The 15558-nt window shown below is 42.5% G+C and overlaps 1 protein-coding gene across 2 annotated transcripts in view; it reads right to left on the minus strand.

Annotated features, from left to right (window-relative positions):
• epc1a (enhancer of polycomb homolog 1 a) overlaps positions 1 to 15558 on the minus strand; it is a 109836-nt gene that overhangs the window by 84142 nt on the left and 10136 nt on the right. The window contains exon 1 of one of the 2 annotated variants that reach the window (XM_084326658.1): positions 140 to 545. The exons of the other annotated variant lie outside the window; for it this stretch is intronic. Within the exon in view, the coding sequence (XP_084182784.1) occupies positions 140 to 292 (153 nt within the window). The 5' untranslated portion in view covers positions 293 to 545. Of the gene's footprint in view, positions 1 to 139; positions 546 to 15558 lie in introns of those variants that run through there. 2 annotated transcript variants of the gene reach the window in all.

The following is a 15558-nucleotide window of genomic DNA, read 5'->3' on the forward strand; positions in this document are numbered from 1 at the left end:
TCCGTCGTGTGCACAAAAAAAGCAGCTATGGCGGCCATTTTGCACAAGCTGGCGCAGGCGAGACTGTGGCGCCACTCAATATGAGAATAATGTAAAAAATGATCCATCTCAAGTGAAGCAGCATAGGAAAAAAACATACCGATTCCTCCTCCTTCTCCATCCCAGTTGGCATTTGCGGCACCGCCCGGTTGATGGAGGCATATTCGTGCAGGTCGGGCAAGTCCTCGCAGCGGAAGACTGGCAGAGGCTTGGTAGCGTCCAGCGCCCGAGCCCGAAACGACAATTTACTCATTTTATATTATAAGATGCAGCATAAATCTATCCGATCTGCTAAGAACAACAACAGTTACGTTTCGAGCTCTCATGGATGGATCTGTTAACGTCCTCTAGGAGCCGGCCGGTCGATAGATAGCTGGGTAGGTCTGCAGCGGTGCTAACGGCGCCGGGCAGGCCCGGGTCTCGGTCTCTCTCGGTCGGTCTCTTTTTCCCCTAGACTCCGCTGTTCCTCTCCGGTTCAATACGCCATGGCCAACATGGCGGACATTACAAACTCTTGCAGCTCTCCGCTCGTTCCTAGCGGCCCAACCCCCTCGATCGCACAACAACCATTCCCACACGGTGTCGCGCGCGTGCGCGCTCGTACGGCTCTCGAGGGGGGGGGGGGTGGTGAAAGGGAGGGGGCATCAACGGAGGAGGCAAGATTGTGGTAAAGGTGTGTGTGAACTCTGGATGCTGACAACATGCATGATGTACAAAGTTGATGCTGACAAGAGAGAATGAAATAAAAACTACATTACAAATTTGTAGATTTTGGTCCATTGGCTATGCGGGTAAACCAACAAGCAATGCATAAATGCATACGTGATGATGGGATGTCAATATCATTGTTAAAAGAGCCAGGCATACATAATCAAAATGTTAAGTATGCCGTGGCCCCATTTATTTTCAGTACCTTAGAAGTGAACTCACTGAATCTGGAGCCCTGATGTTTGTCTGAATTACAATTCAATCAAAAGTAGTAAAATTGTTGGTCATGTGCAGGCCTACAGTCAATTAGACTGAACTGTTTGAAAATGTTGCCACCCTGTGGTATAAACATAGACTGCTCGAAAATAAGGGGTAAAACAAAATCATGATTCAACTACAATTCATCATTGCAGTCACTAGACCGTTTCTGCTTTCCGGTAAACGGGGGAAAAAATGGGTTCAATAAAATACAAAAGGGATGGTTAGAGGTTTAAAAGGGTACAGTATGAAGTTTGAGTAGGGACATTTTAAACGCAGATGAAGTCAAATAAATATAGCTACCTATATTTTCATTAACTGAATTTACAAAGGGGAAAATTCGGTCCTTGGAACACTCTTTAAAGATAAAAAAAAAAGAGAAAATACTGTTTTGGGAAATACCCCTTCCAGTCGTTGTGCTAGACTAAGAGATGAAACAGATATCAAATTATTATCAAGACTTCGGGTCAGTATCTTTCTAAGGGGCTTTTGGTTCACATCGCCTCCAAATACATTTGTTATGGTGACATGAAATAATACTAAGAATTACATGCAAAAGTGTGTGTGTGTGGTGGGGCAGCTGGGCCTGCAGCTGCAGAGCGGTGCTCTCAGGACCAGCGCTCTGAGGACCGGCGCTCTGACGGCCCTGCTGTGAGGCGTGATTTTTTCCGCTAAGACCTAACCCTAACCATAACTCTAAGCATAACCCACTTCAAAAGAGGGCCAAAGCATAACCACTTCGAAGTAGTTTGTACAGTCCTGTCCTCTGGCCTGTTTGTAGTGCACAGTGCAATACAGTGCACAGTGCAATACTCTCAGCCATTGGGTGGGTGGCACTGGGACGCGGTCCTGAGAGCGCCGCTCGTGCTCGCCGGCGCCGGCCCTGAGAGCGCTGCGCTCGTGCTCGCCGGTCCTGAGAGCACCGCTCTGCAGCTATATACTATTGCTGCAACCTGCAAATAATCCAGTTCTGCATTGGAATGAAGTTAGATGGGCCCTCTACGTAATCTATGTACCTCTCAATAGTTCCAATTTGGTGTGTTGGCCTTGCAGAGATCACAGGCATCCCTTCTTGGGCACCGGGACAATGAAGGGAGTCTTTCAGAGCTGGGGCACCCTCTTCAGTCTCTTCAGGGAGAGGTTGAAGAGGTATTGGAATGGCGCTGCCAGCTGGATGCCTTTCAGCACCCTGGGGGCCGTGTTGTCTGGGTGTTGTCTGTTCAATCAAAATAGTCTTCTTTCCGATTGCAAAACCTTGCAATGAGTTAGACAGCAGTTAGCTGTATTTCCAATCATTAGTGGAATATTAGGGTCCATGTAAACGCAGATATTGATTAGAGGGGACAATAAATGGGAAGTGCAGAGAACATTTCGTCAGCGACTCAGTGCATGTGTGTTAATCTGACAAATAAAGACTTATACTTAAAGATTGCCCATTAACCTGGGGCCACTAATGCAAAGTTCACACTACAGGATTTTAGCCCCGATTTGCACTCACCACCAGTCCAAAAAGGAGATGGCCAACATAAAGCCCCTGTGTTCGCTCTGCACATTCGTGTCGGCGCTCAATCGCCATGTGTGAATTGTTCCAAGACGCAAACCCGAGTGACTTGCCGATGGGTCTCAGATGCCCAGCAGATATCTAGCATGTTAAATAATATTAGATTTTATAGATAATATCAACAATAGATATAATCTAGACCCTGTCGGGGACAAGCAATGGGCTGCAGCTGAGAAGAGTGCAAGACACAAGAGAGAGATAAAAAGAGACCATTCTGCTGTGGTTGAGTTGCACTGACTTTGAACTAGTGAGGGACCGTGAACAGAAACTCAGTCTCGAAAAGCTGTGAATTTAAAAGCTGCGTTGTCCAAATCAGAACAAGAAAATTATTGAACTGTTCCAATTGTCCTATTGTAACGTCCCATGTCCCTGCCGTGTTATTACCGTCTCTAGTCATTATTCATTCATTTCATTAGCAGAGTGTGCTTGACAGGTTGGTGTTGTTCTCCGGCAGCTTTTTATCTCAGAAAAATGGAAAGCGCTAAAACCTTGCCTTGTGCTTTCTCTGACCAAAACAAAAACAGAACACATACTAATTCCTTTATTGACTTCCATAGTAAAATTGGACAGGAAAAAGTCAAATTGATTCTGTAGTTTCACATATAGTGACAGAGGGGTGATGATTTCTATTTTCTTTGACTGGACAACATAACTGTTGTGAAGGATCAGATTAAACCGAATATATATATTTATTTATATATATATATTTAATTGTATTTGTATATCGTTTGATATCCCCTGTATATTCCTTGTACAATATGCACTGAATATCCCTTTAGTCTACTAAACAGCCCATAATAGTTTCATTCTACCATTGGACGAGAACCTGGCGCCAGGTTGCCATACCCCTAGGTCCAAGTTCAATCGTGCCGCCCAACATGTCGTGGCAAGCCCCGGTTCCGCGCAGGAATATGTCGGGCGAAATACGAATGGTACTATTTGTTCATAGCGCATATATATATGGCGCAAGTAAAGTAGAATTTTCTTTTAGTCCAGTTCTTTACCCTCCAACAGAGTGACAGACGCGAAGCCTCCCCACGACGCACGTGTGGTGTAGTAAGGCCTACTTGGCCCCAGAATAGGCATTGAGATATCGTGTAGATTAATAGTTGAATAGTCATAGTTTGGCACTATACCGTCGAGTTGGACGTATTCTATTAAGCTAATAATAGTCTATTTATGTATGGTGCATCGTTCGGTTAGAGTTCTAAAGTTATCAGTACCCCCATCGTTCCTGACGTTATCTGGACGCTTATGCAGGCTGGGCAGACCCCTAGTGGTGCTTGCATCCGAGGAGCTCCGGGCCAGGGCGACTGGACCTGTATATTGGATTACTCTACCCGGACGACGGCGAGCCTTCCACGGCTTGGATTATGCTTTGATTATTCCATGGATAAAGGCCAACACTGCGGAGTGTTGGAACTACCCCCCGGAGAGGACTCCAGGTGAGACGGCGCTCTACACCAGTGAGGTCGCCTCACGTCTCTCCGTTGTGGACCGGCAGCTACCGTCCACCAGAAGGTCCAGCTGTGTTCGTCTGCGGACCGAGGTTCTGTGGGCACCGTGTTCAAGACTTTGAATTCTCCCAAGACACCGTCGGCCAGATGGGATACCGCCAGCGGCTTCTCTAACCCCCCCCTCCTACTGTCTTACAACCAGCGGGACCCCCCCCCCCCCCTTAGTGTATCCAGCTATAATCATTTAAGTACCATCGCTATAGTTTCCTAAATATCCAGGTTGTATACTTACTCCCTGCGTAACCAGAGATTGGACATTCAATGTTGATTTACCTACGAATACTCATTTGCCATAAAAGTGCATATTTCAAATCATAAGTGTAAACAAGTGAACGTTGTATATACCTTTTGCTATATTAAACCTTCGATTTGTACATTTGTGTGGATTCGTTTCATCAGGTGGGAAAGTGTTCATCATACTTATATCATGTACTGGATGGCCAGAAGTTAAAGTACAAGAGGTAGTGGTATTAAATACCATATCTAACAATACAGTCAGGGAATTGTACCCCTCAGTTACAATAACACTCAACTATCCCATACTATTGTCTTGTCTCCAATAGCTATTAGGAAGGGACAGAGCAGCCTGTTCTTCCTGAGGAGACTCAGGTCCTTCAATGTGTGCAATAGACTGCTGCAGTCATTTGACCAGTCTGTAGTAGCCAGCATCCTCTTCTTTGCTGTTGTATGCTGGGGGGGCTACATCATCTCAAGGGACACCAACAAACTGAACAAGCTGGTGAGGAAGGCTGGTCAGAGAACCCCTGCCACCCCCCATTAGCCAAGATGAGAAGCACGTTCAGCCACACTCATACCCGGCCTGCAGACACACCACTAACCGCCTCGGCCAGTCCTTTGTACCAGCGGCCATCAGGCTCCACAACAGTCGGCAGGGAGCAGGGGTGCAGTGGTCATGCCACGCGGTACCACGCCTTCCCAGCACTTTTCTGAGCAGAAGTACGGGCACAGATGTGCACGCGCGCACACAAAAATGCGTTCACAACTTTCACTCAACTAGTCATCCGTGCGCCAAGTATCGGTACTCAGCTATCACCTAGTCTTTGCATAACAATAGCATAACAAAGAACGAGAAGTGCAAAACCAAAATACAAGCCCTGTACCAATTGGTGGGGGTTTGCTTGAGCTGTGGAACCTCTCAGTGTGACAATGGTCCCGACTGGAAGGATGAGACATTTCTTGTGCTTCAGAAGGAAACTGTCCTTCTGTAAACTGTAAGTTACATTGTTAATTTAGTTTGTATTTACTTTTCTAGTTTCAGTTAATTCAATTAAAGAAATTGTAACTACAATATTGTATCTACAATTACATTTAAAACATTGTTTGTTTGACAATATAATTTCTTTATATATTGAAGGCTACATCCTCAAGGCAATATTTACAAAAACTAAACTAAAACTAGTAATTTCCTATACAAACATGTTTCCTACTGTGCATAATAATCATCTGTTCTGTGTGCACGCGAGGGAACATGTATGCGCGTGTGGTAGGGATGGGTACCTTTCACATTTGAACCGATACCGGTACCTGTGAATCGATACCAGTACCCAACGGTACCTTTTTTCAGTACTTTAGTCTCAAGAAATGTAATTTACCTACCTCAGTCGTAAAAAAAAAATCAAAACTTCAAATAACTACAATTTCGACAGTTTTCGGCTTGTCATTGCTCCGACTGCTTTGTTGTTGAATCAAGTCAAATCCTAGGTAAGCATATATTGTGCGTGTGAACGTTGACATGAAAAAAAAAATTCGGTTTCTCTTTCTCACTTGATTCGATACTCGGTAGTACCGACGTGTTTCGGTTCGGTACCTCAAAAGTACCGAATTCGGTACCCATCCCTAGCGTGTGGCGTCATTTAAACGGAGTACAGGCACTTCTGATATTACGACTGCAACCCTGACAGGGACCACTGCCAGCAACCCAGAGAACTAATGACAGCAATACCTGAGAACTACTAGGAGTGTCTGATCACCAAGTGTGTCTGTAAAATGCATAGACTACAATGTATAATGTATGACTTATATCATGCCAGTTAGGGTACCTTATGTATACAGCATACTTTACTTACTCATAGCATACTTTACTTACTCATAGCATATATTCAGATTCTAAGTGCTATTGACCGTATTTATTGTAACATAACATATAACATCCTGCATGCCATTTGCAACATCAGTGTTTTATTGCGAGATAATTGCAGTAAATTGTGAAATTTAGTCCATGAAAAAGCTTTTGATTTTTGTTTAGGAAAATTAAACTGGTAATGAGAACCAGAACCAGAAACAGATAATTGCGAGCAGCTTGACTATTTATGCAAAAATATTGCGGGCAAACCAGAATATTGCGAGCAGCCTGACCATTTTATGCAGAAATATTGCGGGCGAACCAGAATATTGCGATCAGCCTGACCATTTTATGTAGAAATATTGCCAGGATTGACTAAATTAGCAAGCCGTCCGAAATATTGCCAGGATCGGTTGCATATGCGTTAATTCTTGCAATCGCAGAAACCCGGAGGGTCTGACTGTACACCTAAATCCAATTAAGTCTCATTCAAATGTATTGCAAGGCCTCAGCTTTGTTCGAAAGACAACGTAATTTCACAAATTATGGGTCTGATGCATATCAATACTTTACGACATAAGAGAGATTAATGTGCTTAGATTCATAATAAAAAAGGTAAAAAGCAGGGAGGTCCCATAAATATGCTGGAAACAAGACAGCCTATTTGGTACTACGCACATCTCTGATGGTAATCTTTTCCAAAACCAAGCACCCTTTTGCACCGTATTCCCAAAAGGTACACCATCAAATTAAAGCTGAAAGTCTGCACTTTAACCTCATAGCTATTGTTTAATTTCAAATCCATGCTGGAGTACAGAGCCGAAAAAACAACAGCAAAAGGTTTCACTGGAAGCCAGAGTCCTGCATTGTGAATGTCTGCAGCATGCCACAATTAACGATTGCTGCTCATTCATTTCGGAGTCCTGTTAATTGACCTTACCTCGTTTCGTCTTCAAATGGCACTATACAAGCTATCATTTAGCGTGTCCACACTTCAGTGTTCCAACAAATTAAAATGGCTTAATTAATCTGCTGTCCAGCTGTGGGAGTCGTGTCACGTCACGGCAAGCACCCCCCCTCCCCACATCTGATATAAAGCCTACATGTGTTTTCATACAAATGTGCTCATGTACTTATACTTAAGTCTTTCTGTTATGTTGTCTCTAGCTACCTCTCTGGTACCAAAAAGGTTTGGAAATTAGCCAACAGACTAATCCATTTTATGGGGAAAACATAGGAAATTATCTTTTGACAAATTGATGGTTGGGAGACCAGATGATTCTTCGACAGATGAAAGGACAACTCTACTTCAAACATTTCCCCCTCCCTGTATATTAATGGGGTTGTAGTGTGTGCATCTATGAGGGTATGCCAGGAATATATTAGTGGGCAATGTTATGTCAATTGGCCAATAAAAATAGGTTGATATGGTGTTTAATTGCCCCAAAACATGAGGCAGTTGTGCCATTCTCTTTTGTGTAGGATAGCCGCGATTAGAATAATATTTATAACACCAGTTGGCTAGGCTTCCTACTGTTTTATGACACTGAATGACGAGCAAGCAGCATTTTTCCTGGCAAACAAGTGAGTGGATTAAAAGCCCCTTGTTGTAATTAGCATTTACAATATCTAGGACATACAAACCCTGACAATGTGGAGCCTCGATGCAAATGTTGAGACAGAGGTCCAGCATACATGGAGGAGGGGGGGGGGGGGGGGGGGGGGGGGGGGGGGGGGGGAGTATTTATGTTGAACCCCAGAGCGCACTGCACACAGCCAGCTTCCATCAGCACTCATATAGAGTATTGTGATCGCCCTGTATGTCTGCAGCAGCCATAGTTCCTATACAGTTCAGATCCAATTTGGTTAAAACATTGCACATAGGTTGACAGAAGGGCAAGGACCTGAATAATTCTCTAAATCGTTTTCAAATCGCTAGATGACAAGTATTTTATTTGAATTAATTTCCACCATTGTCCATTGAAATCGATGTTGAGGTGGGGGACAGAAGTGCTTGCCGGCTTTCCCCGCTCGCACGCAGGTAATAAAGGCGTCTATTCGAGTGCCCTTCTCGTTTATAAAGCCATCTATCAGCACCTGAAACAAATAAACCGCTTGACCTCTATGACACCGTAGCCTGTAGACTAGAGGACAACTCACACCACTCTGTTCCGTCTTGTGAAAGTCGTCTGGAGTTAGGGCTGTCAACTGTCCCACGAGAATACCATTCGACTAGACATGTAATCAAATGGGGCAAATTCAAACATTATAATATTAAAAGATAAAATGTACATATTGCCACAAGAAAGCAGGGCATGGAGCGTTTAGAACTAACAAGGTAATAGTGTGTTTTATCTGCTATGACAGCAACATTAGTAGGCCTGCCAACAGGAAATAATCAATAGGTTGTGCATTTTGCAACAAACTGGCAATATATGCTGTGCTGCGGTAGTCCGAGTTACTTTTTATTTGAATGTGGGCACTGATATATATATATAAATAAACCAATTAAGTAAATTTTTGTACGAATGAACTAACATATTTGTACTAAGGAACTATATATATATAAATAAACCCTTTTAGTAATTTTTTTTATATCAGTGCCCACATTAAAATAAAAACATAAACTGAACGTGTCTGTGTAGACCACAGCTATTTTTTTTATTTCACTTTCACTTGAGTAGTTTTACTTTTAACTTCACACGAAGGAGAGAAAGAAGGCTCTCGGAGATGACACGAGCGGAGGGTTTGGAAATATTTTGGATTAAACCCCACAGTAGTGAAAGCTCGATTGGAGACAAGCTCAGAGGACCAGTTCAGACCAGCAACAGTATGTTTACGCAGTAGTATGTGATCAATACGTTACATTGATCCATCAGTCAATGAACAGATCGAAAAGTGACGGAAGGTATTACCATCTGTTGGTTTATTTCTAAATTAGAACCCAACTTCAACTCAGTCTGTCCAATTGAAAATGTATTAAAAACAGATGTAGATGGACAGACACAGCGGAGCAATGTAGCCACATAACGTTACAGATCATAGTAAGCTCTAGTCTCTACAGATATTGGGCTGCATTTTGTAAAATATCTGGTGTAACCGGTGTTGTCAGGAGTTTATTAGTCATGGGAAATTCCACATCACCGCAGCAACCCTAACAGGCAGTTATCTCTAAACTCACTGACAGAGTAAACATATCAACAAAGATTATGCAATGCTTTTCATCCGAAGCAGAAAAGAATCGTGTTTTATAAGCTGCAGATGCCCGTCCCAACTTGGTTTGCAGCTGGGCAAGCTGTAACCTGTAATTGTAAGCTATGACTTGAACATGGATCCTCATATTAGCCTTTATTTATACTTTGTTGCTCTTTGCAAAGTCTAGAAGTGACATTCGGCTGAAGTGCAAATATTTTCCAAAAAGTGCTTCTCAGATGTCGAGTAGGGATGCAACTAATGACTACCGGTAGTCAGGGCTCGAGACTAACGATGTCCCGTCGTCCCGGGGACGATCAAATATTGATTTGGGACGAACAGAAATCTTTTTTGGGACGCAAACGGGACGGAGAGGATTTTATTTTGTTCACAGGAAATGTCAATTAGCCGACTGTCAGTGCGCGCATATATATTCTACGTTAATAAAACATACCTGGTGATCAACTACAGTTTGCTGTAAACATTATGATATGTGTGTAGTGTTCTGATAACGACGGCTGCAGCAGGAGCTGGCTCATGCTGGATTTGCGAATAGCATGCAATACTATACAGTGCAATACTCCAATTCAGCCATTGGCAATTCAGCCGTTGGGTGGGGGGCGCTGTTGAGCGGGCCTGTGACCGGATCTGAAAGCGCCCCTGGCTCTGCGGCTCTGCAGTTGCATACTATTGGGATTCGTTGGAAGCAGCACGGAGTCTCGACTCGGGACTTATTTTATTTTATTTTAGCAGCAGTTATCAATATCGACCAGGAGGACAGCGCGATCTAAGGGACATGTTTCATTACTAGTCAAGTGTCATTACTTTAGTTATCAAAGGTGGAATCTCTGGACACAATGACATTATATAGTTTAAAGCTAAACTACGTTTTTCTTTCTTGTTAGAAGAGGGATTCAGTTAGATTTGATTTGATCTTTATTTATCTCTAACATTTTCAACCATAAACACACACATTTGTAATAACCAAAAAAACTAAAACGAAATAAAATACAAATACATTTAAATATATTTTCCTATGGAAGGAATAATCAACATGGCTCCAATTGGTTGACTATAACAGCACCGTGACCAAATATCCCTATACTAGCACCTTGTTAAACACTTTTCTTTATATATATATATATTTATTTATTTTTTAATCATAATTATTCTTGTGAAATCTTTCCACCTGGGAGCCTTTTGAGTTGACTAAATCAATGTATTCTCCCCTTCTCTGAATGGTGTTTCTTATGGCAATAACAACTATAGACGACAAAACCAAAGTAAAGAAACGACATTCGATTTTTGGGATGGTTACATTCACTTTGGGACGGTTAAAATTGTATTTCGGGACGGTTCTGGGACGGTGGTGAAAAAAGTTAGTCTGGAGCCCTGCCGGTAGTCGGTTAATCTATAGATTACAACTTGCAAATTGGCGGTTATAAAACATGTTTGTGTTCCTTTAAAGTTCTAAGGTTCCTTTCATTTGGAAGGTGTAATAGTCATAAGGCGCCTTGTGTGCTGCCCAGCTCCATAGGGTACCTCTCCCCTGCCCAATAGAGAGAGCCAATATGCACCTGCTGTAGGCAAAGCACAGATTGATGTGAGACTTAAAACTTTCCAACCCAAAACGTATACTAGTATGGACACAGAACTTTCCAGACAGGCGTAATCGACCATTATTAATAAATGGAAGGTTAAATTAGCGATTATTTGATCAATCTTAACATCACTTCACCAAAAATCAATGCATTCATATTTATTTGTAGCTTGTACCGTTTGCTAGGGGCTGGTCTGCCTCCCAACCCCTGTCTGTAGTGGATTAAGTAAAATGTGTTAAGTAATATTCTGCATGCAGGCTATCTTTGTTATATCATTTTCTAGAAAGTTTAAAAAACATATACGTTTTGGCTAGAGCTGCCGCGATTACATCACGCCCACCGCAGAGTTTAGCTGAATACCGCATCACCGCTGTTATTTATAATAATACTCTCAACCAAAGCAATGCGCGGCAGTCGGCCCGACATTAAATACAGCAGTGTGTTATAATCAAATTTTTATGAGCTAACGAATTCCGTTATATTGGACATTTGTATTAATTAAATTAAGCGAAGAACTGAGAAATTTGGCAGAGAGAGACAGCAACATTATCGTGAAATATAAACGTTGTGTGATGACTATTATATCTCCGCCTCCCAATGAAGAACATACCAATAGTATGCAACTGCAGAGCCATAGAGCCAGCGGCGCTCTCAGGTCCGGTCTGGAGACCGCTCAGCAGCGCCACCCACCCAACAGCTGAATTGCCAATGGCTGAATTGGAGTATTGCACTGTGCGCGCACAACTGTCAGCTCTGCTGCTCTGCAGTTGCATGCTTCTCGCAAATCTAGCTCCCGCTGCCAAACCAAATGAATCTCGACATCGCTTCACCAATAGTCGTTATCAGAACACTACACACATATCATAATAGAACACACATCAAATGCCTTTGTTAATCATAAGTAGTAACTTTATAATAATAAGAAGAAGAAAGGGTCGGGGGGGTAACCGCCGGGCACTACCACCGCTGCCCGCGACACCGAGTGAACGGCGCACGACCAGAGGGAAGACTTCGAATCCGTGTTTCACTTTCAATAACGAATGCGTGCTTGCCGAATCCCAAACAATATTCATGCTGCAAAGTCATCCTCTAAAGATAGACATTTAGACTAGAGGCAGGCTATATGCTATAAAGAGTATACTACTACTACTTAAAAAAAAAATGCATTCAAACTTTTTTTTTAATATTTTTTTTTGTGGTAACCGCGGCGGTAGGAAATATTTCGCAAATTTGTGCGGCAAGGAAAAAATCAATACCGCGGCAGCCCTTTTTTTGGCAGCCCTTTTTTTGGCACAAGGCTGCAGGGGGGGACAAGAGCACATAAGAGAGGATCTAGATCATAAGTGTCAAACTCATGGCCCGCGGGCCAAATGTGGCCCGCCACGTCATTTGAAGTGGCCCCCCAAGAGCTCTGAAAAAGTTTTTTTTTAAACATTAATCTTGGGTTCAAAAATAGCGGTGTTAAAATAATTGTGGGTTAATGCGTTAATAAAGCTTTAACTTTGACAGCCTTAGTTATTACACATACATGTATGTTGAACATCTGAGGTATTGATGAAGTAACAAAGGAAAAAAGCCAAAAGCACTTACTCCTCAGACATTCTTTGACAATTTTAGAGCCCAAAATACAAAAAAGATCCAGGCGGAATAGGTAACAAAGGGTAGGGATGCACGATATTGATTTTTTGACACCGATACCGATAACTTTATGCTCCTCAAGCCGATACCGATACCCGATATTTATTGTATTATAATATTTGTTTTAACTGTATATATATATTTTTTTTTATCAATTTTTTTTTTTCTTTTTTAGTATTTATAAGCTCCGACGTCATCGGTACTGCTATCGGTACTCGAGAAATTATGGAGTTTTTTTTTTTGGAATTTAAACGTCGCAAACTAATCTTGTTGGCCGTTGTCTATTATCTCTCCTGCCTCTGTCTCTGCCTGCGAGCGGGCTCCCTCCCACACACACACACACACTCACACACACACTCACTCACACACACGGGTGCTGCGCTGCCGACTCAGTACAGACAGCTCTGCTCTCATAATGGCGGAGAGAACGAAATGTTCAAAAGTCTGGGTCTATTTTACTAAAGTCGATGCTGACAACACTCGTTGCCACAAGTGCAACAAGACATTTGCCAGTAATGTATAAGCGCTCGTACTTGTCAATGTGGCTGGCGGGGAGATAACGTTAGCTCCGAGTAGAGTAATGGCTGACAATCCGGAGGTAAATAAACAAACGAGAGCTTCTGATTGGTGGTAAGAAGAAGAGGTGGGTGCAAGCCGTGGGACGTAATTGGCAGATCGACTGTCTGTCTCCGAATGTAACGTGACTACGTCACAGCCCAGGGCTGTACGCTAAGCTTTTTCACTAGGGGCACACTTGCCCCTAAATGAGAAATTTAGGGGCAAAAAATATTTTTTAGGGGCAAATTTTGTATATAATTTTTTTTTAATAAAATATATATATTATATAATCATACTTGTAGTTGTATTATCTGCGAGACATCGCCACCACGCAACAAGTCTAAATGCTCGCTATATGCAACCAGCTCCACTGTCTGTGTGTACTGACTGAGTAGCCTCCAGCTACGGCCAGGATTCTCCGGAGCTGCAGCTGGGCCCTATACTGTAGGGATGTGCATCTCCTCACTGAGGCCGATGCGATGTGCATCTCGATACGGTGCCAACGATACGATACATTATCGATACATTTGAAGCACCGGGCGATGCGATATGATTCACCCCCTGTTGAGATACGATACGATTCGATACGATTTGATTCAACATAATGCGATTCGGGGCGATACGATGCGATTCAACACGATGCAAAATAATAATAATAATAAATAATACAATTTTATGGTATGACAGAGGATTTGGTTGTATTCCTTATATGCAGCTTATATTATTATTAAAAATAATAATCTACTGTAAGACAATTTATATAAAAACTCTTGGGTGCCTAAGAAGACTTTTGCATAAACTGTCTTTTCTATCCACTTTAGCTAAAAACACACGAGAGAGAGAGAGATATGCCGTAATATTTTATGTTCTATTTTATGATGAACATTTTTGTATATACTATATTTTACAATGATATTTTGTATGTACTTATATCTGTTTGTAATCCATGTTTAATATTGCTTTGGCAACATGTAGAAGTACGTCATGCCAATAAAGCCATTATAGATAGATATATACATATCTATATCTATATCTATATCTATATCTATATCTATATCTATATCTATATCTATATCGAGAGAGAGAGAGAGAGAGAGAGAGAGAGAGAGAGAGAGAGTCCCCGTCTGAGCTGTCGTCGACAGTTGATGATGTCACACACTAGACTAGGTCACTAGGATGCGTCGTCTATACTTTCCGACGACCGTAGCTCCATTATGTCAACAACACGGAGGCAGCCAGCCTGGATGGATTGCATGAAGCGATATAATTAAGAAATGAATAACCAATAAATGTGAAGTTATCTTTGAACCCCTGTTGTCAAGCGTCTTCAATATACCCCCCCCTCCTCACTAATGGTACTGGTGTTGCAGAGTCACTTTAGTTAGAAGACACTAGTTTAGCGTTAGCTGAACGGCTAACTGGCGTTAGCCAGAGGCTACTGGCGTTAGCATGTTGAGCAATTCTATTCATGTCTCCTCGACTTCCACTGTTTGTTGATAACTGTGACGCGGCTCTCGCCTTATATGTAGTAGCGAAGCAATAGTATCTGCTGTGTGTGTGTGCAGTCACAGTGCACTGCTGACAAGTGGATGAGAGGAAATTATATCAATGCATCGGTTTTTGATGATGCAAAGACGCTACAACAAGATGCATCGCGAGTTCAGCCTGACATTTTGCCGACGCGGGGACTTATTCCACCGGTACACTTGCCCTATCAGAGTGAGTGCTCAGTCGATTGTTCTCGCTGATCATACCTGCTGAGTGCTCACTGCTCAGCTCGCGTGAGTGGCGTCATCACACGCCTTGGATAATTTAGGAGTGAAATGCGAATCCAAGGCTTGAAAGCACTACTCGCAAGCCCGCCCCCAGATAATATTTACCAATCGCAACGGCCAATTAAAGGGGCAATTCGCGATGATATCATCGCAGTGTACAGCCCTGCCAGCCAAGAAAGGGAGCGCTCGATTTGTGAAAAACTCCCTGTTCCTAAACCACACGCTATCAGTTTTACCACAGTACTGGCAAAACGGGAGGAGGCTATAATAAAAACAAGCGCCCTTCATCCAAATCCACCCACACCGGATTTCTTTTAACCAAAAAATGTATTATATGTTATCGGAGCTATCAATAACGTTATCGAGTTTATCGGGATGACGTCATAATTATCGTGCATCCCTAACAAAGGGTTGAAGAAATATTGTCTGAACTGTCGGATGCAAACTGGCTGTGTGACATAACCGAGCATCTCGCTCAATTCAAAGAATAAGAAGCTGTAGGGACGCAAACAAGTCCCACCCAAAACTTTACCAATATAGTTGTGAACTGAGACAACCCTTATTTTGTTATTTTTTAGTACAGTTACAGTTGTGTGTTCATGCAGACACATAATAGCAATTTCATTAC

The sequence above is a fragment of the Notolepis coatsorum genome (genome assembly GCF_963971535.1).
Source record: "Notolepis coatsorum genome assembly, chromosome: 12".
In the NCBI taxonomy this organism is placed as follows: Eukaryota; Metazoa; Chordata; class Actinopteri; order Aulopiformes; family Paralepididae; genus Notolepis; species Notolepis coatsorum.